This window comes from Patiria miniata, unplaced genomic scaffold (genome assembly GCF_015706575.1).
Source record: "Patiria miniata isolate m_02_andy unplaced genomic scaffold, ASM1570657v1 HiC_scaffold_22, whole genome shotgun sequence".
In the NCBI taxonomy this organism is placed as follows: domain Eukaryota; kingdom Metazoa; phylum Echinodermata; class Asteroidea; order Valvatida; family Asterinidae; genus Patiria; species Patiria miniata.
The window spans coordinates 10,563,019-10,586,653 of NW_024037061.1; the positions used below are offsets into that span (position 1 = coordinate 10,563,019).

General features: G+C 40.5%; 3 protein-coding genes across 3 annotated transcripts; all 3 read left to right on the forward strand.

Moving 5' to 3' along the window:
• Nucleotides 1–964: 964 nt before the first annotated feature.
• On the forward strand, nucleotides 965–6,079 carry LOC119730771 (development-specific protein LVN1.2-like). The gene is made up of 6 exons (XM_038203799.1): nucleotides 965–1,096; nucleotides 1,583–1,728; nucleotides 2,175–2,259; nucleotides 4,011–4,178; nucleotides 5,543–5,634; nucleotides 5,852–6,079. Exons 1-6 carry the CDS (start codon nucleotides 997–999, stop codon nucleotides 5,906–5,908), a joined length of 648 nt encoding a protein of 215 aa, XP_038059727.1. The 5' UTR covers nucleotides 965–996; the 3' UTR covers nucleotides 5,909–6,079.
• A 3,504-nt stretch (nucleotides 6,080–9,583) lies between these two features.
• Nucleotides 9,584–14,588, forward strand: LOC119730041 (asialoglycoprotein receptor 2-like). The gene is made up of 3 exons (XM_038202830.1): nucleotides 9,584–9,902; nucleotides 11,365–11,499; nucleotides 14,473–14,588. The coding sequence occupies exons 1-3, from the start codon at nucleotides 9,584–9,586 to the stop codon at nucleotides 14,586–14,588; spliced, it is 570 nt and encodes a 189-aa protein (XP_038058758.1).
• A 703-nt stretch (nucleotides 14,589–15,291) lies between these two features.
• Nucleotides 15,292–22,941, forward strand: LOC119730042 (ficolin-3-like). The gene is made up of 5 exons (XM_038202831.1): nucleotides 15,292–15,337; nucleotides 18,247–18,384; nucleotides 18,982–19,157; nucleotides 19,983–20,250; nucleotides 21,082–22,941. Exons 1-5 carry the CDS (start codon nucleotides 15,292–15,294, stop codon nucleotides 21,366–21,368), a joined length of 915 nt encoding a protein of 304 aa, XP_038058759.1. The 3' UTR covers nucleotides 21,369–22,941.
• The last annotated feature ends 694 nt before the right edge of the window (nucleotides 22,942–23,635 follow it).

Consider the following 23,635-nt stretch of genomic DNA (forward strand, 5'->3'; position numbering starts at 1 on the left):
TAGGATGTCGCCAGATCAGTTGACCTTTTTTGTCTAAAGCCAAATTGTGCATCAGACACGATATCGTGCTTGTTCATAAAAGACATTAATCTTGTGTAAATTAACTTTTCAATAATTTGGAAAATGTGGGCAATACTGATATGGGTCTATAATTACCAATATAGACCTATAGCTCTACAGCGTGAATGTAGAGCTATAGATCTAGGAACTACACCCTACCATCAATGGTGTTATCACAAAAGCAAACCTGGTCAATACCTCGACATATGAAATGAAATTCAAGGTCATAACGCCAACCAATGGCAGCCAGCTAGCTGACCCCATTGACCCGAGGTTTACATCAAGGAATCACATCAAAAGTTGACCCGCAGAGGTTTTTAATATTTGAGGGAGTGCGGCCATCTGAGAAATCGGAGAGGTACCCAAATGAGATATAATTTATCTGGTCGATAGCCCATGCACTGTGCCGATGTCGGACATTGGCTTGTGGACCAAGGCCCGTGATAGTTCGTTGTTTTAATGTTTACAAGTTCAGCGCTTTTTCAATAGCTACCGCCACGGCAGTGGCGTAGCCATGGGGGGGGGGGCGTGGGGGGAGGGGACGTGGGGGGAGGGGGGGGGGGCGTGGGGGGCCCCCCATGAAACCTTGTCGCCCCCAGTCGCCCCCCCCCCTTGAGATTTTGAGTTTCAAAAAAAAAATCATTGATCTACATGACGCCCCCCATGAAATGTTCCAGCCCCCCCCAAGACCCCCCCCCCCTCCCCCCCACTGAAAAATTCCTGGCTACGCCACTGAACCCAGAGTCGACCCCGATGAGCTAATCAAACACACCCCACATAACGCGACTGCCGTGCCTATCACCAGAGTCAAAGTCCTACTTGAAGTGGTCTGGGTACACAACGAAGAAGCAACTGTAACACGGAGGTCGCGATAGACTCAATAACGTTTAGAAGGCAGTTGTACGTTGCACAGTACCACATTTTTAGGCGGTAAAGATGGACGTCAAATCGGTGTTGTTTCTGCTGCTGGTTGTAGTAGCATTGAGCCAGGCCCAGAAGCAATGTTGCCACCCAGACCAATTTGAAGCAATGGACGGTGACTTTGGAACACTTGAACCGTGTTCACTTTCTGATTGTTAAATACATTTGTACACATTTAATCAGTTTTGGACTGTTACACTTTCTTTCGTAGACAAATTGCTCAAAATCTCCAGTAGGATACACATAAACTAACCTGTTGAACTTTTAGCTCAGTGCACTATATATTTTGATAAAAAAAACAACAAACATATTCATAATTTTTGGGTTGTCGTAACTGGCGCCCTATTCTTGAGATCATATTCAATGTTCCCACCCACGATACCATTCCAGGTTGAATAACTGCACAGGGTATTTTATACCAGTCTCATCTTCACTTGAGCAAGGATTCCTACCATTCATTCTAAATATCGCTTTTCCGTGTATTTGCAAATGGTCCTAGGTGGCTTAAGCCAATTGCTCCAGATGAAGCGTTTTAGATTTGGACAGTGGACACATTTCTTGAAATAAATGTAGCTTTCCCTTTTTGGGCTTGGATTTACAGGTCTGATTACCGCCTCGGTTCAGTCTGGGCAAGGTATGGTTCAGACGACGGGGATACAATTTGCCTTCGATTACACCAACAGACGTTTGGGCGAACTTCTCCAAATGTCCGGCAGTATGTATCAATATGTCTTAGATTACAACAAGGTAAGCCCGACACTTTTTCATGGACATCTCATGCGTCATTTTGGGATGAGTCATTTGGGGGCGTCAGGTTAGTTGGCATCGCTCCTGTCGTGGTCTTCCACCTCTAGGGCCCGGGTTCGATTCTCGCCTTGGTCCACGGTTGGATTGGGTTCTTAGTTTTTATTCCCTACCCAATAACGTGGGTTTTCACAGCAATATTATTTTATATTCGACCTACACTGCCTAGAGGGTGCTTATGGGGAATAGGTTTCATCACTAGAAATTTAATAACTCATAATAGTGATTTCGACTGTAAGATCGTCATTCTTGTCGGCCAAATCCTGTACCTATAGCGGTAAGGATCTAGAGCTAGCCTTAAACGAACAGTGCTAGATGATAACATTAGTTAATCCAACGGAATTCACAATCCAACAATGCAACTGAAATTTCTTCTCCAACATGAACAGGGCGTCATTTACGTCATCAATCTCACTATGAAGACATGCCAGAAAAGTCCACTACCGACAATGCAAATGCAGCATTGTGTCCCAAGTAAGTGAATGGCACACTCGAATATGTTGGGTGTTATTATTGTTATCTTGTTGACAAGTTTGCCATTTTAGTTTATTATATAGTTTAATAACTGTTTTGTATAAGTTCTGTAATGATACTAGATGCTTACAATTAACAAGAAAATTCAACTCGCCTGCCAAATCAGCAACATAAGGCAATGGCATGGAAATATAACTATCCACGATTTTGTGAGCATTAATATCACTCCTTAATGTAACAGGCATTATGCCGAATAACTGCGTTTGAGTTATGTTTTTAGTAAATTCAAATTGCGACAATGTTTTTAACGACGTTAGGATACTGTACACAGGAACTCATAGCATTGCTCACGATTACACAACCCCCTTTATTGGATATGTGCGCAAGATGCACGCATGACTAGACTAGGAGCACCCTTTGCCCACAGGGCGCCCTCGCTGTCCTACGGGGTATTTAGTCTGGTTCCCAGACCAAAATATTCTGACTACTCTAGATGAATCTTAGGTCAGGTAGCCACTACCGCTGGGTGCAACCCTGCAAAAATAAATTTCATAGACACTAGTTCTCAGTGCTCATACTTCAAAATTCTTTCAAAAATACTCAGTACTCTCACAGGTATTCAAGCTGCACAGACGAATGATGATCAACATGTCATCTTTCATTTTCTTTTCATTTTTTGGTGGGTTGACCATTGACTTTTCGCCGGAGATATTCTCACCCAAAGAAGCCGACCCCTATTTTCCCCAAAGCGGAAAAGTAGCCATCTTGGAAAAGATCCCTCCCCAACATGGCAAAATAGCGCCTTCTTCGAGCCCAATTGCATCCAAATGCTCAGAATTGGAAGCCCTAAAGTCAAGGTTCATTACCATATCTTTTCAATTTCCCAAGTTTATGGCTCTCAAAACTCTCTAATATAGAATTTTTTTGAGGGTATAACTTTTATTCATGAGCTCGGCGGACGGATTGTTTGCCTATTTACAGCCGTGCACCCCACAACGCGCGCACTGTTTTTCGTCACGAATTTCGGAAAAAGGAGAAATGCCTTCTTTTTTCGAAAATGACCGAAGTGTGCCAAATAATATTTGGTCGAAATCTAAGAGAGCGCCCAGGTATTTCTGGGTATAGAATATGTATTTAAACTACCTTCAAGTTATTTTCCAGCGCCTTGAGTACCTAATTGTTGGTAGATACGTGCGCTATATAAGACTCCGATATTATTATTATTATTATTGTTAAAAAATTACAAACCAAGTTGATAATTAATACTCATAAATTGCATCAAGAAACTTATTAAAATTCAATGACGATTTTGTGCATCAATTAAGCACTAGGATTGTACGAGGGGCGAGCTCTGCTACGTGTTTGAATTGAGCGACGGTTACCGGGATTTTATTTCTTCAAAACTCGGCGTTGTCTCCATTTTGGCTTCGCCTGCTAAGATGATATTTGGGGTTCTAACTTTTAAGATTACGGGTCAGCATTCGTCCATTTTTTCTTACAGAAATATTAAACTGTATGACAAATGAAGCAGGTAAAATTTTGAAAAATTTGATCGGCACATTACAAGCTATAAGTGAAAGAGCGAATTGGGAAACGAAGCTGAGCTTTGAAAAAGGGTCGTCGATATCGTCATGTGTATTTTTAGCCTCGAAGGTTGCCTTGAGTACAATTTAAACGTCTGGTCGTCGGGAAAAATTGTCAGGTCAGGGAACCAGACTGAATGGGTGGTAACATATGGATGTTCCTTTTAGGTAACGCCACCTACGGAGGTTCTTTCTATGCTGGAGATCACAAGTTGAATGCAGACACGTTCAGCTACTCCGTTAATGATGGATCTAACGTGGGAAACGTGACCCTGTCTGTCACCAAGGATAACTGCATTCCATTCAGTGAAACGTTCATCGGATCGTCAGGGGGAAGTATGTCATTACGTTGACAGTCACGATTTAAAGACATAGTCCATCATTTGTAATTTGTGCATTTTGTTCGTTTGAAGCAACAAAAGTGTTCAAAATCTAATGAAGATTCTTAACAACTCAAGGGCGGATCCAGAACACAATTTTGGGGGGGCCAAAAAAAATTTGGTCCCCCCCAAAAAGTGGGTAAAAAAATTACGGCGTGGGGTTCGGGGCCCGTAAGGGCCCCGAAAATTTTTTGGATTCTAGATGCTCTGTGGTGCGATCTGAGGCAATTTCTGACCACTTTAACCAATGTTTTTTTAGGAAAAGATGGTGGTGTACTCATTGCCTGCCTTTATTGCGATGTCACATTAAAAAAAAAAAAATTGGTTTCGTTTTGGGGGGGGGCCATGGCCCCCTTTGGCCCCCCCCCCCTGGATCCGCCCTTGTAACAACTAACCTGATGACGTTTCAGCTCAGCTTCAGCTGTATATTCCGAGAAAAACAGCATTCTAGGATCTCAATTTCAAATCAAAAGTTGCTAAATCATGTTTTGAATTGCAGCTTTACGCGATGTCGCGCACTGATCCGAAGAATTATAGCAACCGCGCGCGCCTGTGCGTCGTGCCCATGGTCGTGCTAATGCTTGCGCGCGCTGCGCCGAATAACAAAACGAACTACTAATTTAAATTTTCCTACGGTGCGTCTTAAGACACATCGTTGGAAATGCCTTCTTTCGTTGATTACTTCAAAATCAGAGCTTGCCAGAAAGAATAATTTCACAGGGGGTTTAGTCTCCTTACTATCTTTCAACCAGTATGTTTTTCAACAATAATTACGCCAGTTAATTTTTTTGGGATAGCTGCAAATGATGGACTCCGGCTTTAATAAACCGTTCCATTTAGCTCCGCCCACTGTGCACGTGGGAAGCAACACGTGCGCCTGCTGCACCTCAGCTCTCCAATGTCAAACTGCTTGCATGTTCCAGACGCGCGCGTCATACGCACGTGCACACATGTTGGACTTTTGTGCAGGTTCTGTTTGGTCGAATAACGACGGGGCGGGGCTTAAAAAAAACCGCTGTTGTAACTTCTGCGTCAGAAGACCTGCTAATTTGGACAAGAAATGATAAATTATTCAAAAATACATTATTCAAAAATATCAATTAAAAAAGAGAAAATGACGCAGTCAAAAATGTGGACAAGATTCAGCCGATTGTTTAGTTTAGGAAAAAAATACATAAAAAAGGTGATATACACTCATCACCACATCTTAATCGGCTCATGTGATATTTTTTTTTTCAAACTGTATCTACTGTCAAATATTGGGAAACATTCAATTTGTCAGTAATTTCCTGCTTTATCCACTTGTGTTTGTTTCTATAGTTCAAACACTCACCGTGGGGGTATATGTCAACTATAGCCCAGGGATCCAGGACCCCTCTAAGTACTTCACTATCCCCAACTATTGCCCAACGGTAAGTTCGCTGTCTTACCATTTCTGCACCCTCAGTTTTGTTATCCTCCTGATGAGGCATTTGCGAGATTTGAAATCAATATTTGGATTTGAAATTGTCTTTATAAATTACGATAATTCTCTACGTCCTGCAGAGAGACTTTTTCTGGGTCACCTCTGTGAACATCTTCACAGTATCTAGCATTCTGCCAAACCAATTTCTTTTGCGTTCTCAACAGTTCTTCACTCCGGAACCGAAAGAGGGACATGCTTTCATCATGCCGTTCCTGCTGTGAGTGCGCCCTCAACGGCTATACTTGGACTGAAACCAATCTATCGGCCGAGTTTAAGTCTGGAATCAATTCAAAATCAATTGCTAAAGTTTAGTTTGGCTAAGCCAGTAAAATACTTTCGACAATTAGGATTCGAATCGATATTTGGATTTAAAATGACTTGTGACTCTTTTTTTTTCTCGAAATGTCGTCTTCACATTAGTTTTGCTTGCTTGCATATCCAGTTTTACTTGTTTCAATATTTGCTGCAATTATTGTGGAAATAAAAAAAAAACATGAATGCAAATAAAGGAATTGGTTATTGTGCGGTAATATCTTCGTTATCCGATCTTGGAGAATTCGTGAATGTATAGAAAATGTCCACTTGAAGTGGAAAATACAGATAATACCACCGACTGAAGCTCCTGTTGATAATTGACAAGTTGTCTGTACCGATCATTTCACACTAAGTCATTAGGTCATGACACCAACTCTAGTCGGGAAAAAGAAAAGTGCTTTTCAATAGACCTAACTTTAACATTGGTGAGTGAAATGTTTTTGTTTCAGTCAGCAAAGGCCTAAGGGACACATGACCAAAACAATATTGATTGGCTTACATTGTTTACATTGTTTAAAGATGATACAAAAAAAAAAAAGACAAAAGTTGCAACAACTGAGCAGAAGATGTTCAGTGATAGAAAACCCGACGTAATACTGGAGATAATTCATGTGGGAACCGGAACAAGACACCAAGTTTCAAAATGGAGTTGATTTTTGTCAAGGACTGCTTTATCTCAACAATGTTCGTTATTTTTGTTTTCTGCTCGTAACATAATGCAATATGTAGCCTACACCACGTGTACTTATAATGCGAGTTTTTATTGAGAATAAATAAAATAATATGCAGCTTTAAAAGCAATACAATGGTTTTGACGTCGGATGTGTTGAGCGCGTTTGTTATAAACCACCAGCCTGGTGCTGCCCATTGAAAAGGCCCCAAATTGCCTACTCCCGGCGAAGTAATGACCATAACACGTTCAATTGAGAGCATGTGGTCCCTGCACTTGAAGGCTCATAGCAGCGAAGAGATTACAGCTCTAAACTGGTCTTTGAACTGGCATTATCTGAAATATTTGGAATAAAATAATACACGGATCGTTCTTTTTTCAGAGGTCATTTTTCAAACTGGCGATGGGCTTTGGGACGTACTTATTTAGGGGCGATCAGCGTCGGAGTAAAAAATCCCCTACAGGTAGTAAGAAAAAATGAACATCGAATGAAAGAGGGTGAATCAAGTTCTACATTTCATGTATGGCCTATGTCTTGTACACCTGTGAGAGTTGTGAGTATTTTCCTGGATTTTGTGTTGATCAATCAGTTGCAATAGTGCGTTGGGATGGTTAATGCCCATACATTGAAGCAGGGCCTGCCATCTTGGAGCAACCGTGACGCACGCGCAGTGAAACGCGTTACCCTATTTTTTTAACGAGTAGTTGGTATTTGATTTTGTTTTATCTTCAGAGTTAAGGCGACGAAAATACGAATTGTATATTGGACCGGCTTTTAAGATTTGGGTAACATAAAAAAAAATTAAGGGAAATTAGGGAAATCATTATTTAGTGAAAATAAATAACCTCATACGCAGCAGGTGCGGTTCTAGAACCAATATTTTTGGGGGGCTAGCACGGTGGATCCAGAATTTTTTCAGGGAGGCGTGCTGAAATGTTGACCGGTTATTTTTTCCAGACACTTAGGCCTCCAAAAATCAATAGGGGGGGGGGGGGGGGGGGCTCATGCCATATTTTCAATGGGGAGCGCCAATAAAATCCTAAAATCATTCACACTATAATATTAACTAATGCACCCTTGTCACGGCTATTTCTTCTTTAGGGGGAGACCGTTCGCATGTACATCACAATCCTTCTTTTGGCTAATGCAATTTTTTTTTTTACGGAATTTCTTTTTTTTTGGGGGGGGGGGGCTAGACAAAATGTTTGGGGGTCTACAGCCCCCCCCCCCTCCCTAGCCCCCCTAGAACCGCGCCTCATTCGCAGAACTTGACGTTTTAAGGATCCAAGATGGTGGATCAGTGGTTTCAAGGCGCACATAGAAAAATTGCGTGTAGCAGCCTGTCCAGTTGGAATACACGAGGTCAGTGGGTCGTCCCAACGGCTGTGTCCCTCGGCGTGTGATTGGCTGTTGGCCTGTTGCCGTCCGTCTGTGCTAGGGCCCTCCTAATTGGTCGACCCAACATTAGCCAACCGCCAGCGACTTGTTTTTTTCCCCTCCAAGCATCATCCTATGGATGGCGCGACCTCTACGATACTTTTGTCATACATCTGCAGTTATATAATGCCAGGAATTACGGTTGGCTGCCGAGTTCTCTCATGGCTCAGCTGGATGTTATTGTTTTCAGATCGGAAGGGGCGAGTTCGAAATCATGTTTAACACGCTTTTTTTTCTAATTTGCGGCTTTGGAAGATTTTTGTTTAAGGGGAAATACAAAGTACGAATTCAATTAGGTTCGAAATCATTTTTCTTTTTTCTCTGTATGTATACATATTTTTCATGTGTTAGGGAAGTCAAGTCCAAAACCTCATAACGTACATCCTATTTGCTTATGTCGTTTGGGGAAAAAATGGCGACCCGCAAGACACCTTCGGTTTAAATTACAGAAAAATGTCTTTTTTTCAATCTTTTTCATCATCTCTTTCTGTAAACTTCTGATCTTTGTACGTTCAATATTAATTTGAAATCAAGAAATGTGAATGTATGTAACACTTTAAATGTAATTTTGTTGTTTAATGAGATTTGCTTAACTTTCGCTTTTGGAGCTCATACGCGCCGGGTCTCTAATGAAGGATTCCACATAGCGTTGCCTATACTTGCGTTTTGATTCCCTGCGTATCTCTATTCAATGCCACATTATCTTTAAGTAATTTAAACAAACAGCAAAAACTACTAATAGATTTGATGCATTACGGTAAACACGAAACACGAAACAGAAAGAATGTGTTTTGATATCTTCTTTTATTAAAAATAGAAGTAAACATAACAGTCGGAGCTGTGGAAAACAAGAGAAATCAACTTGAAATTGGCAAAACTATATTAAAATCTAATTAAGGTGTTCATTACCGACTGCTCTTAGGGCTGCAGTATATATTTACTTTTAATATTGATGAAATCAGGTTTCATGAGGTCTCTAATTTACTTGTCGGAAAATATGAAGAATAAAACGGTGTCTTTAATGCACGTCGGTTTTTAACTTTAAAACGTCAGTTTTATTTAATGGCCATGGAATTTGATTAGCTTTCCTCTTTTTACCTTGCACAAATCGTGTCTCTGATTAAGAGGCTCAATAGAACGTGACGTACTTGCATTCTAATATATCCCACGTATATTATATTCATGGCATATCACCTTTAAGTATGAGGCTACAAACAAGAGCTGTAACCACAGGTCGGTGCATCTTGGTATAAAATGTGGCATCACGAGTCCAAATTGGATTTCTCCCGACATTGATTACACACTTTGCTACGCGGCGAGTGACAGTGACAGAACGGAAAGAGATTGTGAATATTTGGATATCTTCCCTAAATAAAATTAAAAGTAAACATCACAGGCAGAGCTCTGAATAACAAGAGGAATTAAATTGACATACGGTCTGATCATTTCACCACTAGACACCAGCCGAGTAAGATGCGAGAGATGATGGTGCGTAAACGGTTCATCTGTTGCTTGATAAGCCTTCATCTGATGATGGGTTGCACTGGTGGTAACGAGATGTGTAAGACCTCCAGTAGTGGCCGTCGGTGGGCGTGTCCTCCTCCTTGGATCCAGTGGGGTGGCAAATGCTACAGAGCCATCATGAATCCTTTGACATGGGCTGAAGCCAAAGATGAGTGCATCAAAATGGGAGGTGTCTTAGCCGTGCCGCAGTCTCAGGAGGAAACCGATTTCCTCATGCGTCTAGTGCCTACCAGGTTTTGGATCAATTGCAACAATTTCGAGGAAGAAGGTTTGTTAAACCTAACGTGGCTTTGTTATCTATTTATTATGAGTATTATTTTATTCGATTAAAGAGGTTGTGGAATGCTCGAAGACATTTCCGTCATTTTTCGGGTATATGTAGCCTAGGGTGTGATGAAATAAAAACGACTATTGTTTCTGTCATGAAATGAATACAAAAGGTACTTTTGAGAGCTGTTTTTCAGGTCCTGTTTCGACCCGAACGTGCAATTTGTGTAAAAGTCGTCGTTGGGGGCAGCAAACAAAACATAGTAAATCGTGACGTAATAAACAGGACTCCCGATGCAGCGTAGTTCCAGCGAAACTTTTTGCAAATCACTCCGCGCAACGACATGTCTCCTGGCGTTGTTTTACGGCTTTTTTGGTAAACAATAAAGTTAACAATTTCAAAATTCAAGTAAATTCGTAATTATCGTTTCAGGATGTTAAAACAAGGGTTAAAATGCACAAGGAAAGAAAAGAGAAGAGGACTAATTTTTTGTGGCGAACGTATACATAAAAAGCACCAGGCAACGCAAGGAACTTGACCGGGGCCCGCGACGCTGCTAACCGTACAACATTATTTCTGGACACGGTCGACCACATCCACCGCCGTGATGCGTTATGCGTGCCGTACGCGTATAATTCGAAAACAACCTGACGATTTGTCGTCTCTTTGGACTGAATTTTTACCAGAATAACGTTTGAGATTGTCTGTAAAACACGAAGAAAGTTGCGATAGGACTGTTGATGCTCATCTAAAAATGTTATCATGAACATAATACTTTGAGTCCTTGGATAAAACGTAGCTGTTTTTTTTTTCACGCCGAACGTCGCAGACCTACCTCTCATCAGAGCCGCGTTGCCTGGCGTTTTCAGCTGGCCAGTTGCAGTATCCGTGTTTTCGCTGGTCTCTTTTTCGGATAGTTGGGGCTCAAATTTATACGGAAGAACAGCTCAGAGGTCACCGTGTCCTTGTTCAATATACTCATCCAAAAATTAAGCAATGGGAAGGAATATCAATCTCCGTGAGTCTTTTACAAAATGTTGATTTTTCACTGCTTGACTGCGAGTCACACGTGCTGACGGGGCGGGTTGGGCAGCAGTAAACAGTCGTTGTATAAACGAGTCCTGTTTTTTACGTCACGCTTTTTCTGATTTTACGAAGAGCCCGACGACTGTTGATTTCATTTATGCGCTCGCCGACCAACAAATTACTCGATGAATTTCAGTTTTATAAACATATAAACGCACATTAGAAAAGAATGGGAGTTTGTCATTATGCTATATATGGGTCTACTCTACAATATAAAAATATAAAAAACAAAACGATTTTCAGCATTCCACAACCTCTTTAAAAAAATTACAACCGTGATATATACATGTACAATTAGCATTTCAGCAGATAAAATAAGACTTCAATATTATTTCTCAATTTGTTCATGTTTATCGTTGTATTTTTTTTCTGATAGGTATCTGGAAATGTCTGGATCTCACTGATGAGGTGGAGTTCATGAATTGGGCGGCTAAACAACCCGATAACCATGGAGGAAATGAGGACTGCGTTGAGTTGTTTCGAAGTGGGAAATGGAATGATCTGCCGTGTCGTAGGCGACTGCCTTCAATATGCGAAGCTGCAACCAGCTTGAGTCACAGCTGCAGTTTCTAAAATGAACCAGTGAATAAAAATATATATGAATATATATATGAACCAGTGAATTAAAATTGATCCCTTGTCAAGTACGACAAGGATTCGAACCTGCAACCACGAGAGCACAACACCCTTGACAGCGCATGTAGAAAGGAGTGGGATGGAATTAACAGGTCGACAGTGCCTATTACAGGATTCGAACCGGTAACTGTAAGAACTCACATTTCCACCAGGTTTAAAACATGGGTAAACAGACATGGTAACCTGTAATCAAGCAACCAAATAAAAGTATAACGATCCAAACACCTTGGAAATATTTGTGAATTCAATTTTGCAAGTCTTGCGTAATTTTATAAGTAACGCTATTGTACCGTATTAGACGATAGACGAAGAACTGTTGCTAATTACTCTTTCTAAAATCTATACTAATGATTCTGTCTTCACAAAATTACATTAGTCTTAGAAACGAATCGATCTTAAAGCTACAGTCCATCATTTGCAGTCATCCGAAAAAGTAACTGGCGTAATTATTGTTGAAAACATACTTGGTTGAAAGATAGTAAGGGGACTAAACTCCCTGTGAAATTAATCTTTCTGGCAAGCTATCATTTTGAAGTAATCAACGAAAGAAGGCCTTTCCAAGGGTACGTCTGAAGACGCACCTTAAGAAAATTTAAATTAGTAGTTCGTTTTGTTATTTGGCGCAGCGCGTACAAGCATTGACACGACGCACAGGCGCGCGCGGTTGCTATAATTCGTCGGATCAGTGCGCGACATCGCGTTTTGCTGCAATTCAAAACAATTCAAAACATGATTCAGCAACTTTTGATTTGAAATTGAGATCCTAGAATGCTGTTTTTCTCGGAATGTACAGCTGAAGCTGAGCTGAAACTTCATCAGGTTAGTTGTTCAGTATCCTTCATTAGATTTTGAGCACTTTTGTTGCATCAAACGAACAAAATGCACAGATTACAAATGACGGACTATATCTTTAAAGATTGCCAGTATAATAACTTGCAGTAAAAACTATTGTGCTGTATTGAAAATAATGAATCTGAGTAGAAGATAATGTAAATAGTTATGGATGTATGATGTACTATATTGTATATTAATGCTATCGTTTAGTTTTAAATTGATTTTAATCAAAGAGACCTTTAATTAAGAAGATAACATATCTGCATGGAAAAAAAATAATCATGGCTCATGAAAACATGGCTTAAGCTGTAGATCTTATCATATTGATGTTCACATGGCTGTAAATGTATGTTCGACTTACTGTTGAAAATACAAACGTGAGGTGATGTCGGACAATATTTCGGATGCTGTGTCTGATACAATCGCGTGTTATACCCGGACTCACTAATGAATGAAACCCAAGACATACTCTTTGTGTTTCTTGCCACAGCTTCAAGCAATTTATTTAAACCTTTTTGCCAGATACGGAACTTATTTGGTCAAGCTGGAATCAGGAATCTGTGACAGAATGACCCACACACTGCTTGCATTGTTCCACGCATGTCATTAGTGCTTCAATCCTTCGTCTGATTAGTCAAAGCTCTTGGCTGTGTTTGGTCAAAACTCTTGGCTGTGATTGGTCCAATCTATGAAAATTAGTGCCAGATTCCAGTTCATGATCCCAACTTTTGCAAAACTCCAAGTTTTTAAGTATTTTATTTGCCACAGAGGCCCAGGGGGCAGATTGAGTGTATAAACAGAGAAAATATGCCAACAATTATGAAACTGTGTGAGACAGCATAATTACCTACACAGGACAGTGTAAATTGTAAAATAAACTAATTTAAATCATGAGAAGCAGTAGATCTGTGTGTTGCCAAGTAAAAAGGATTTTGTCAAAATATATGCATTGTAAAAAAAATCTGATCAATGCATAGTGTGCATAGCAACGTTTTAGGTCCCTCAATTCCCATGTAGGCAGTTTCTGCTTTATTGACTTTTCAATTATTTGATTTATGCCTCGGCCTTCTTTTCAGTTTTTCTCCTTTCCCGTTTCCTTTTTCGACTCCCCCTCAATATGCTACTAGACTTTTAATTTAGTTTTACGTTCAATTAGTATCATCTGGTGTAGTGGATCTATACTGCGTGGCCTACTGCATGGTAGCAAATTACCAATCGATGTCTGCCTTGAATTCCTGTATTAAACCCGTCCATTTTTTCTTCACAATATTGAAACTGTGCGAGAACAACTGGCAAAAATACAATTCATCTCGGTTACCAGTTATCAGTTCTGGTAAACACATTCATGGGCACACCAAAAAATACTGACTTTCAACTTGTGTTTGTTTTGCCCAAATGTTGCATTCACAATGAACACGTAGGAGCTCTACTCTGCGAGATGATTAGTTGGCGTGCAGTCTGATCATTTCACCACTATAGACACCAGCCGGGTAACATCTGAGAAATGATGGCGCCAAAATGGTTCATCTTTTACTAGTAAGCCTTCATCTTATGATTGCTTACACAATCGGAAACGAGAGGTGTAAGACCTCGTTATTGGTCGTAGATGGGGGCGTCCTCCTCCCCCCTTGATCCAGTGGGGGTGACAAATGCTACAAAGCCATCACTGATCGCCTTGCTTGGTCTGGGGCCAAAGATGAGTGCATCAAGATGGGAAGTGTCTTGGTAGTTCCACAGTCTCAGGAGGAAACTGATATCCTCGTGCAAACTAGTGCCTACCAGGTTGTGGATCAATTGCAACGATCTCGAGAAAGAAGGTTATGTTGAAACTGGCTTGCATTTGCTTTTTCTTTATGTGTATTCGATTCTAAAAATGACAGCCGCGTTCAAATGTGTAAATAGAAATTAGGATTTCAGCAAATAAAGTAAGAGTTGTTTCTTCTTTCGAAGGAATTATGTTTTTACTTATCAATTCCAACCTTGTTCTTGTATATCGGTGTTTTGTTTCTGATAGATATCTGGAAGTGTCAGGATGGTACTGATGAGGTGGAGTTCAGGAATAGGGTGACAGATGGAAACCAACTGCAACCTGATAACTCCGGAGGACTGCGCTGTGGCACGGCCAAATAGGAAATGGAATGATTTGCTGTGGGATCGACAACGCCGTGCAATATGCAAAGCTGCAATCAGCCCACCACTGCATTATCTAAAACACATATTCAACACCTAGTCACTACTGATAAAAATCAAACCCGTTACTATAAAAATATTAAAAAAAACATCTTTAGTTCCCGTTATCGTTTTGTTCCCGTGTGCAACACAACATTGAGGCGAATCCCATTCCTCGAGGGGTCAAAAGCTAATTCCTGACCGTTGGGTATTCCATGATATTATTATCTTATTCAGAAAACAATAATTTGGCACAATATTTTGTAATTTATTATAATTATACGAATGAGTTTAATATTCTGATGAAAATCTTAGAGAAAAAAAAGAGAGAAAAATGTACACTGATCAAGAGAAAGATATCCCCACTCTAATAATGGATGTTTCCTCAGTGGTACTGGTGAGCTATCATTGGCCCTCTCCATGGAAACGTAATGCATACGCAATTCGCTGGGCGCATCAATGAATATCCGTCCGAAATCTTGTTAGTCAAGTATTTCGATGTAGACATGTCGAGGCCAGCAAATGATAAACACGATACACACCACAGTGCTAGTAAATATTGGGGCACCGACGGACAAAACACGAGTGTATGTCTAGCCACTTTCCGTCAACTTGAAGTTCAATTCAATAAAAAATAAGCCAGCAGCTACCGAGTCTTGTCACGATGAATCTACTCGTGGCCCTCGGCACACTTGCGATCGTTGTTCTCGGTAAGTTGACGTTTTATTCGTACATGTTCACTGTGAATGCCGCTACACTTTTTTTTTAACACGCACGGTATATTATGTTTATGAAAGACTTGCATGTGTTTATTGTCATTTTATAGCATTCACTGTTATTCTGGTAATCGGATTCAGTGTGACAAATGATCAGATTTAATGTGGCAAATAACTTTGGGACTGAGGATTGTCTTGAATGCACCTTCATAATTCTACCACTTTGAAGAGCAAAGCAAGTACTAGGTTTATTCTGCATGAAAAAAAAAACAAGTCAAACAAAAACCCACAAGTCAAAAAAAAACACCCAAAACAGCGGAACATCATTTGACGCTAGAGGTGCTCTTTTTCCCCTTTTAATAATCGTTTGCAACTAACGACCACGCTATTAAGGCTCATAGAACTCACCAATTAGCACGCATGTGTTTGCGAAGAGGCGAATGTGGATAGAGCACCGGTACGAAACGGCAATCCGGAGGCCGCCTGTTCTAACCCCGCTCCGGTAAATTTCTTTAACCTAAAGAAAACAAAAAATTCAAAAAAACTGGGTTTTTTTGGCAGTGTTGTATTGTTTTTTTAATGCGGGGTACCTGCGGGTCATTTGGAATGCACGATTAACACATCTACAAGTATTATATTCACTGTGTGGACTTCCGAACAAAAGATGTCCACATAAACCAGGTAGCAGCGACGTTGTGTGGACTTGTCCACGTCCGCACAATGTTTCCCCCTCTTTGGAAAACAGGTTTAGAGGCATTTGTGGGTAAGGTTTATCCGTGGCAATGTGGAGGGAAACACTAAAAGGAATCATAGAAAAAAAATGGGTTGAAATAGGTTTCACAGTGTGAGTAAAATGATTTTTTTCACAGGTTTTTCTTAACTACACGAAAACAAAAGAATGTCCTCACTAGGTATGTAACGTAAGCAGGTGTGCTGGGGTCATTATCAGTGACCAGGCCCCTAACCGGTTTTACACCAGACGTTTAAAAGTGCTCCACCTTTCCTGTATTCCAATAATGTGCAGTATTGTTTTCTCAACTATACATGGGCCGATTTTTTATTCAATGGCTCATTTAAAGTTAAAAAAAAACCGCGTGCATCGCTAGATATAGGAAATTATATATTTTGTTCGGGCTAAATACGAAACAAAAAAGCAAAAAAAAATTGTAATGAGGTGTTACCATGCTGCTTTTGAGCGATATTTTTTTCCTTTTCCTGAGGGTAATAAACTTAAATCCATCGACTGTGTCTAATGACACCACAATAATTAGCGATGATCACACTTTGTTGGTATTGGGTAGATGATTGGCACTGCCCGTGTGAATTACCGACCTTTCGGACCATGGAGAGAAAGTCCTCAACAATAATGGTAACAGCTAAAAAAAATAATGGTTCAGCAAGTTCATATACAGATGCTAATTAGAAAAAAAGACCGATGAACAACGGAACGGAAAACTTACTTGAAACACAAAACTATCGGATTCCATCGAGTGATTAGGTTTTCTCATTGGCATTATGCAATTATACTAGCTATTCTGGCGGTACCGTATTGTGTCAATATGTCTTTGTTCAAGAGGCGCTAGTCAGAAGCCATAAACCCGTATATGCCATGTAGCTAGGGATCAAGCCGAAAATCAGGATGCTTGCAACATTCGAAATGCTGTATAAACCTGCAGCCAATTTTACGAAACCTTACGCAATGGCGCAACTCTGCTTAAGCCAACATTTATTGCGTAAGTTGCGCAGCATTTCACGCTGCGCAACATTTCACTTATGACACATTTCACGTAAGTCGGATAGTGCGTATAAGTCCGCGACTGGCGCACTAAATTATGTCGTAACTTGCGCAATCATTTTAGGTGGCGTTAGTTGTGGCGTAGCGACTGAAATGTCAAATTTAATCAGCAAATCGGGACTGCCGTGGAGCCTGTTATTGCACAACTTATCAAGGTTGATGTAGAGACACTCACAGTTTCTTGTTTGATGTTTACGAATTGCTATTTTACTTGTGATAGAATTTGTAGAGTTGCTGTACGATTCCGAAGAGTCGGACAAAATAAACTTCAAATGGCGGCGGGCTGTGGTGATCCAACGACTGTTTCGTGAACAAACACATTCACACACAAGCAGCTGTCGTTAATGATAGTTGTATGCTCGTCCAAAACATTGTCCAGAAAACAGTAGGATAGAGAATGTGGCTTTTAATTAGGGCTGGGTAACTGTACCACAGGAACGGCAATCCAGGGGTCGCAGGTTCAACCCCTGCTTCAGTCAATTTCTTTGTTCATCTTTTAAAAAATAGTATAACCATAGAGCAATGCACCTAGTCAGTTTCCCTATGTGGTTTATTTGATTTCGTTTTATTAATTAGGCCTAAAAAATTTCTATTTATTTTTTAATTTTATTTTATTTCTTTCTGGTAATGAAACCAAGGGTCCCTCAAAAGTGCCTTAAGCACTGTAGCCCGGAAGCCTGAAGAAACCTGTAGAGAGAAGACATTGACAAGAAATTACAGTTTTAAAGGTGGGAGGAAAAGCCCAGAGGAATATTCTGAGGAAAACCCACGGAATCAGGTAGGGACTGAAAACCCAATCCACATATTGGCCCAGGCGGGATTCGAATCCGGGTCACAGGAAAGTACCGCTACGCCAACCTGACTCCCCTCAAACTAGAAGATACGAAGACGACTGTTTTGATATCGATGGTACTTGTACCCGTCCCCTCCTACGGATTTGTGGAATATCAACTTAATAAAAAACTGGAAAACAGAGCGCCTCCTATAACCTCAAATCCCTCCATAGTTACATCAATGGGCCAGGCCGTTTCTCGCGAAACTTATTTTGCCACTTCTACGCACAACATATTGTCACTAAGAGTGATTATGGTTCAATTTCAATCTGCAGTACAATTAGCTGGTGTTGAGAGTCAGTTGAGGACTTGTTACATCGGTCCGCCACCGGAGCCACTTCCTGGTGAACATTGGATGAAAGCAGCGGCTCGAGAAATACTCCAACGATGCCCAGGGACACGGAATTCGACTGGTAAGGAGAATCTGATCAAAGCTTCAAATGCATTGCCATTTTTGTTGTGAAAATCAGTGACATCACCTTTCAAAATATTTTGTACTTTCTTACATTTCAATACTCTACCATTCATGTAATGTTGAGTATTTTGTATTCTCCCAAATAGTTGATCTAGCGCCTTTAAATACAGTTTATTTCCATATTTATTAGAATATCTTCTCGATTATGAAAGGAACCTACGTTACGGGTCTCCAATGCCTTTCCTCTGTCTTTGAACAACCTTTTTTCAAGTGAGGATATGCTATGAGTCAGCGAATGCTTCTTTGAATGATCCGATTTGGTTTTAATTCAAATATTTTTAGTGATGTTCACGGTCTGAATCTTTATTATTCTACTCCCCCTTTCCACAAATAAAAAGTCTAAGCATTCACACCAATCTTACCTACAAAGGGAGCAAAGTGGTGCGCCATGCACAAGGACGAAAGCATCTCCTATCAGTTGAATTGTCTAATTATTGCACAATTCCTTAGGAATGTCAGAAGCCTCGATTTTATCCTTTTAAATATTAACGAAATTAATTCAGAGCTATTTCTGAATCTCTTTTCAATAAATTAGAAGACAGCATTGGAACCGAAGCCAGAGTTGAGATCAACATTTCGTCAACACCCTCAGGTCCCCGATATGCTGACTGCCGCGACATTTTGGACAGCGGGATAAATCGAGGTGTCGCCACTATCTACCCATCACAGTATCCAAACGGCTTGACCGTTTTCTGCCAAAGCACGTGGATAGTAAGTTCCTTCGGGTTTATCCGTATATGCAGTCTGTTCATGACATAAAATCAGCAGTCAGGCCCGTTCCCTGACCTGAAAGTCGGCATTTCGACAACCACCAAAATGGAACTGTTTTATGTCAACTACAATATACCGTGTCGTGCTTATGCCAGTTGTATGCTTATACTGCTAACGAATGTCATTGTGCACACAAGTATTTTGTACACTGAAGGGAACAAAGCAAACAAAACTAAACAAAAAGCAGAACAATTCGAAACTCATCGGCCGAACCCGGCCCTTCCTACAATAACACTGGTTGCGTTAAATCAACACCACGCGGAATCAAACCAATCGTCAAAATCTTTTGGTCGGAGATCCAGGCAGCTTCCAACGTCGTTCCCACGGGTATGACCTTGCTTTGCCTTGCGCGAACTTGGTGTTTTGTAATATAAATCTCCCACTATTTGGGAGATCTAAATTAGGACAACAGTCGATGGTTAATGTGGGGGGGGGGGGGGGGGGGGGGGGGGGGGCACTTTGCCCCCGGCAGACTTTTTTGAAAATTATTTTTTTTTTCAGCAAATATTTCAATAAATGGTTAGATAGTTCTGAGAGTACCCATTCCGATGCGCTGTGAAAATGAGCATATACATTGTGTAATTTGCAGTATGCATAATAATGGTCAGTTTCGAAGAGCGCCCCCATTTGGAAATGAGTTTTTCGGCAGCTTGGAAAGTATATGGTCCGTCGACGCAATTTTTAGACAAAACATTATCCCGTTTTCCAGAACAAAAAGTGATGAAGTTAGTAGGTGACTCTTCCTTTATTGTTGACCTGTTTCAGGTGATACAGAAGCGTCAGAACGGCTTAGTGAATTTCAACCGTAGCTGGGCTGAGTACCGAGATGGCTTCGGTGATATGACGGGAGAGTTCTGGCTTGGGAACGAGATAGTCCGCCAGCTCACATCGGAAGGCACTTGGGAACTTCAGATGTTCGTAAAAGAAGCCAAATACACGATTAAAATAAAGTTTGGAACGTTCAAGATCGCAGGTGACAACTTCACACTACATGTGAATCCACTGAAACCATGGCAACATCATTCTTCAACAGGTATATCATCTGATCTACTTGTCAAAATAAGTGTGTTTCTTTCATTATAATCCCTCAAAAGTGTTTTAACTTTTACTTTTGTTTCAATACTTGTTGTAGTAATAGCCTTCTGAAACAATTTAAAAAAAAAATCAAAAGCAGTCTTGTCCAAACACCGAACACCAAAGTCGTCCTCTGTTTACATTACGTCACTGAAGGGAACTCAAGTACTTGAAATGACGAAATACCATGTTTATACAATGCATTACAACGCACGAAGTGCACGAAGCCTCAATAAGCAGGTCCACAATACCCTTTCCAAATGCATCACCAAGCGTTGGATGCGTGTTCTTGTTATTACCTTTATTCTTTATCCCTTCAATCATTGTGTACACAAGGACTTAGTGTGATCAGCAATTCAAATTAATGTCATTGAAACCATTGCACGTATGATTGACATAACGTAACATATTTGTTTTACGAGTCTATATACTTGATTATTCACCGAGTAAAAAGTCACGATGTACGTTTTACTGGTCTTTGATGAACACCTGTGAAATTTGCCAGAAAATAGCCACTTTGAGTTTACGATTCCTCTACACCTCGACTTCGCCCAAAATAAGATGGAGTTTACTTCATAAATGCACGTTGTGTTATATTGGATTGGTATCAGTCATAATCAACACTGGTTACCTTGGTTGTCGAATGTTTGCAGTTAATTTCAGCTTGAAGTCGTGGATTCGCATCTATTCGGGGAAGCTTGTGAAGTTTTTGTCTTACTTGCTCAATGGAGCAGCACACTGCTTTTCGATAAATGTCAACGCGTACTATTATTTCTTGTGTGTTTGCTAGGTAACTCTCTCCCTGACGTTTCCTCAGGCCAGCAGTTCTCAACTTACGATCGCGACAATGACGCCGATGGCAACGCCAATTGTGCCGCTCAGCTGAAGGGAGGCTGGTGGTTCAAGACTTGTACTGGAGGAGTCGGGAATGTGGATCTCGTGCCGACTAACCTGAATGGGGAGTATTCCTATCCAGTCAACTACACGGGGCAAGATTACCGCGGTGTGAGGTGGGCTGGTGCGCTTGAGTTTGGTAACCAAATAATATCTTGCCACCTCGCGATTCGTATGACTTAAGTTTCTTGGCCTGACCGTGAGGGCTTTTCGGTTTGGTAAGAATAAAAAGAGCTGTTTGTAAGACTAAAAGAAAATAAAGTGAACTTGTCGAATTATTAATCAAGACTTGGTATTACACGAAAATATATTTGAACAAGATGAACTGACGAAGAAACCAGTAAACTGAGAATCTAGAGTTTAAGCCGTCAGTGTTATTATACAATTACTTTGTATTGGCTGTCAATTGTAATTGTCACCTGTAAAGCGCTTACAAACCTCAGGTTTACAGCACTGTATATAAGCACTACATTTTACCTCCATCAAAGAGGTTATGTTGTCATCAGCGTTGGTTAGTTTGTTGTTTGATTTGTTTGTTTGTTGGTTGGTCGGTTGGTCTGAGAACAGGATAACTCAAAATGTTACTGACGGTGTCATATGAAAATCCGACTCCTATGAAAATCCGGACCCCTTTCTCCCCTTAATTGGTTAAGCCCTCGCACGTGACAGGTCACTCTCCCATTATGAGCCTAAAAATAGCATATTATCGTACCCTCGCACGCGCAATACTACCAATGAGTCCACATTTGATGGAGTCGTATAGTCACGCTACAACGGATTTTTATGAATTTGTTTTTAGGAGTAGTCGTTGGTGCAAGTACAAATCGATTAGATTTTGGAAGTGATCCATATCTGTGTCTGGTAGAAGATTTGGTTTAAATGATTCTGCACCATTTTGTATTTAAACTCTGTGTACAACTGACCAGCTTCGTGGGCGTGCACTGACCTTGTGACCTTGTATCCCTTCAGCTAATTTAACCACACAGGTCAATGGAGTAGACCATTTTAACAATGGGGGAGTGGAGAGGTAGACCGACACTAGCATATACATGTAGACTACAAAATGGTTGAGTTTAGGATCAATTTTGTTTTATTGAATAGCTAACTATATAAAGCGGTCAACATTGCTATTTTTTTTGATAAAATCAGAATATGAGCAATCAATTGACATTTTCAATGTGAAATAAAATATTGAAGTCCAATGGATATGCCAGTATTTCTTTCAGGTGTACTGACAATATGGCGGGGAATTGTTCAGCCTTGGCGGAGCTTTGCGCTCTCTGAGTGCTTTCAAGTTGTTATTATTACCCGTGATAACAAAATCGAGAATTTCATGTTTTTATTCGAGTAAAAAGTATCTGGTCAGATTGACAAGGAATCCGGATTCTATAGGGTGTCTCAAAGAAAAGGATGCCAATTTATAAATGATTCTTAATTTCGGAAAGCGACATCTACAAGAACAAAACTGCTAGAACGCCCTCTATCGAATAGTATTAATTTTATGTCATTGTCATGGATGACTGAGCAAACATGGTTTTTACGGAAGAGATCAAAATATGCACTTTAACAAGTTAGTACACAATGGAAAAATGGTGATATGGACAATGATTTACTGTCAAATTTGACATTTCCGGGTCCAAATGACACTTCTCTGACTTACCTTCTGGGTCATTTTGACCAGAAAACCTTGCCGAAAGTGGCATTTTGACCCCCCAAAAAGAGTCCATTTTGACCCTGGAAGTGTCAATCTTAAAAATAGAAACCGGATTCCTTGTTTAAGCCGACACGGGCCTTTTTAGAGTGTATGATATTGCTTTTAATATCAATCTTTATTTAAAGCATCGTTTTATGTTAACTTGTTTAAATGTTTGACTTGTACGGCTTTCGTGGGAGCTGTTCTTGATGAAAATCATCACAAGCATCTCCGGTCACAGCCAAAAACCGAACATTTTGCCACCACTGGGGCACAGTGACCACAATACAGTGCAGTGGCAACCAGTGACGACTGTCTCCTAAGGTGCAAGATGATATTAACATTGCAATGATGTTGACGGGTTCGACCAATTCGAGATTCGGCACTTCGAGAGTTTGGCCAATGGATTGTTCATCATTACTGGATGGAGGTACGGAGTGTACAAGAAGTACATTCCAAGTGTGACGCTATGTGTGCAATACTACACAAGTAAATATGTCTTCATTTTCCCGCTGTGATGTGACATTGCATTGCAGAGACAAACCGTGGATGACAGCAGAGTTCAAATCCCTGATAAGAAGGCAACAAAATCTGTTCAGAAGAGGTAACGTTCAATGGAAGACAGTCAGAAATAAAATCATCCGGCTAATCTCCAAGTCAGAGCAGAACTATTACCATCATCGAGTTCAGAAGGTCAAAGCTTCGAACCCCGCAACTTGGTATCGGGAAAAATTCGGACAATGACAAGAGGGTCTAA

Bases quoted from the DNA above. Each gene is read 5' to 3' on its own strand.
- LOC119730042 (XM_038202831.1), top strand. From the start codon at position 15,292: ATGAATCTACTCGTGGCCCTCGGCACACTTGCGATCGTTGTTCTCG. The intron at 15,338-18,246 runs GTAAGTTGACGT...TTCAATCTGCAG, and splicing joins ACTTGCGATCGTTGTTCTCG to TACAATTAGCTGGTGTTGAG. The intron at 19,158-19,982 runs GTAAGTTCCTTC...GACCTGTTTCAG, and splicing joins TCTGCCAAAGCACGTGGATA to GTGATACAGAAGCGTCAGAA.
- LOC119730041 (XM_038202830.1), top strand. From the start codon at position 9,584: ATGCGAGAGATGATGGTGCGTAAACGGTTCATCTGTTGCTTGATAAGC. The intron at 9,903-11,364 runs GTTTGTTAAACC...TTTTTCTGATAG, and splicing joins CAACAATTTCGAGGAAGAAG to GTATCTGGAAATGTCTGGAT. The intron at 11,500-14,472 runs GTAGGCGACTGC...TGTTTCTGATAG, and splicing joins ATGGAATGATCTGCCGTGTC to ATATCTGGAAGTGTCAGGAT.
- LOC119730771 (XM_038203799.1), top strand. From the start codon at position 997: ATGGACGTCAAATCGGTGTTGTTTCTGCTGCTGGTTGTAGTAGCATTG. The intron at 1,097-1,582 runs GTGACTTTGGAA...TTGGATTTACAG, and splicing joins CCAATTTGAAGCAATGGACG to GTCTGATTACCGCCTCGGTT. The intron at 5,635-5,851 runs GTAAGTTCGCTG...CGTTCTCAACAG, and splicing joins TCCCCAACTATTGCCCAACG to TTCTTCACTCCGGAACCGAA.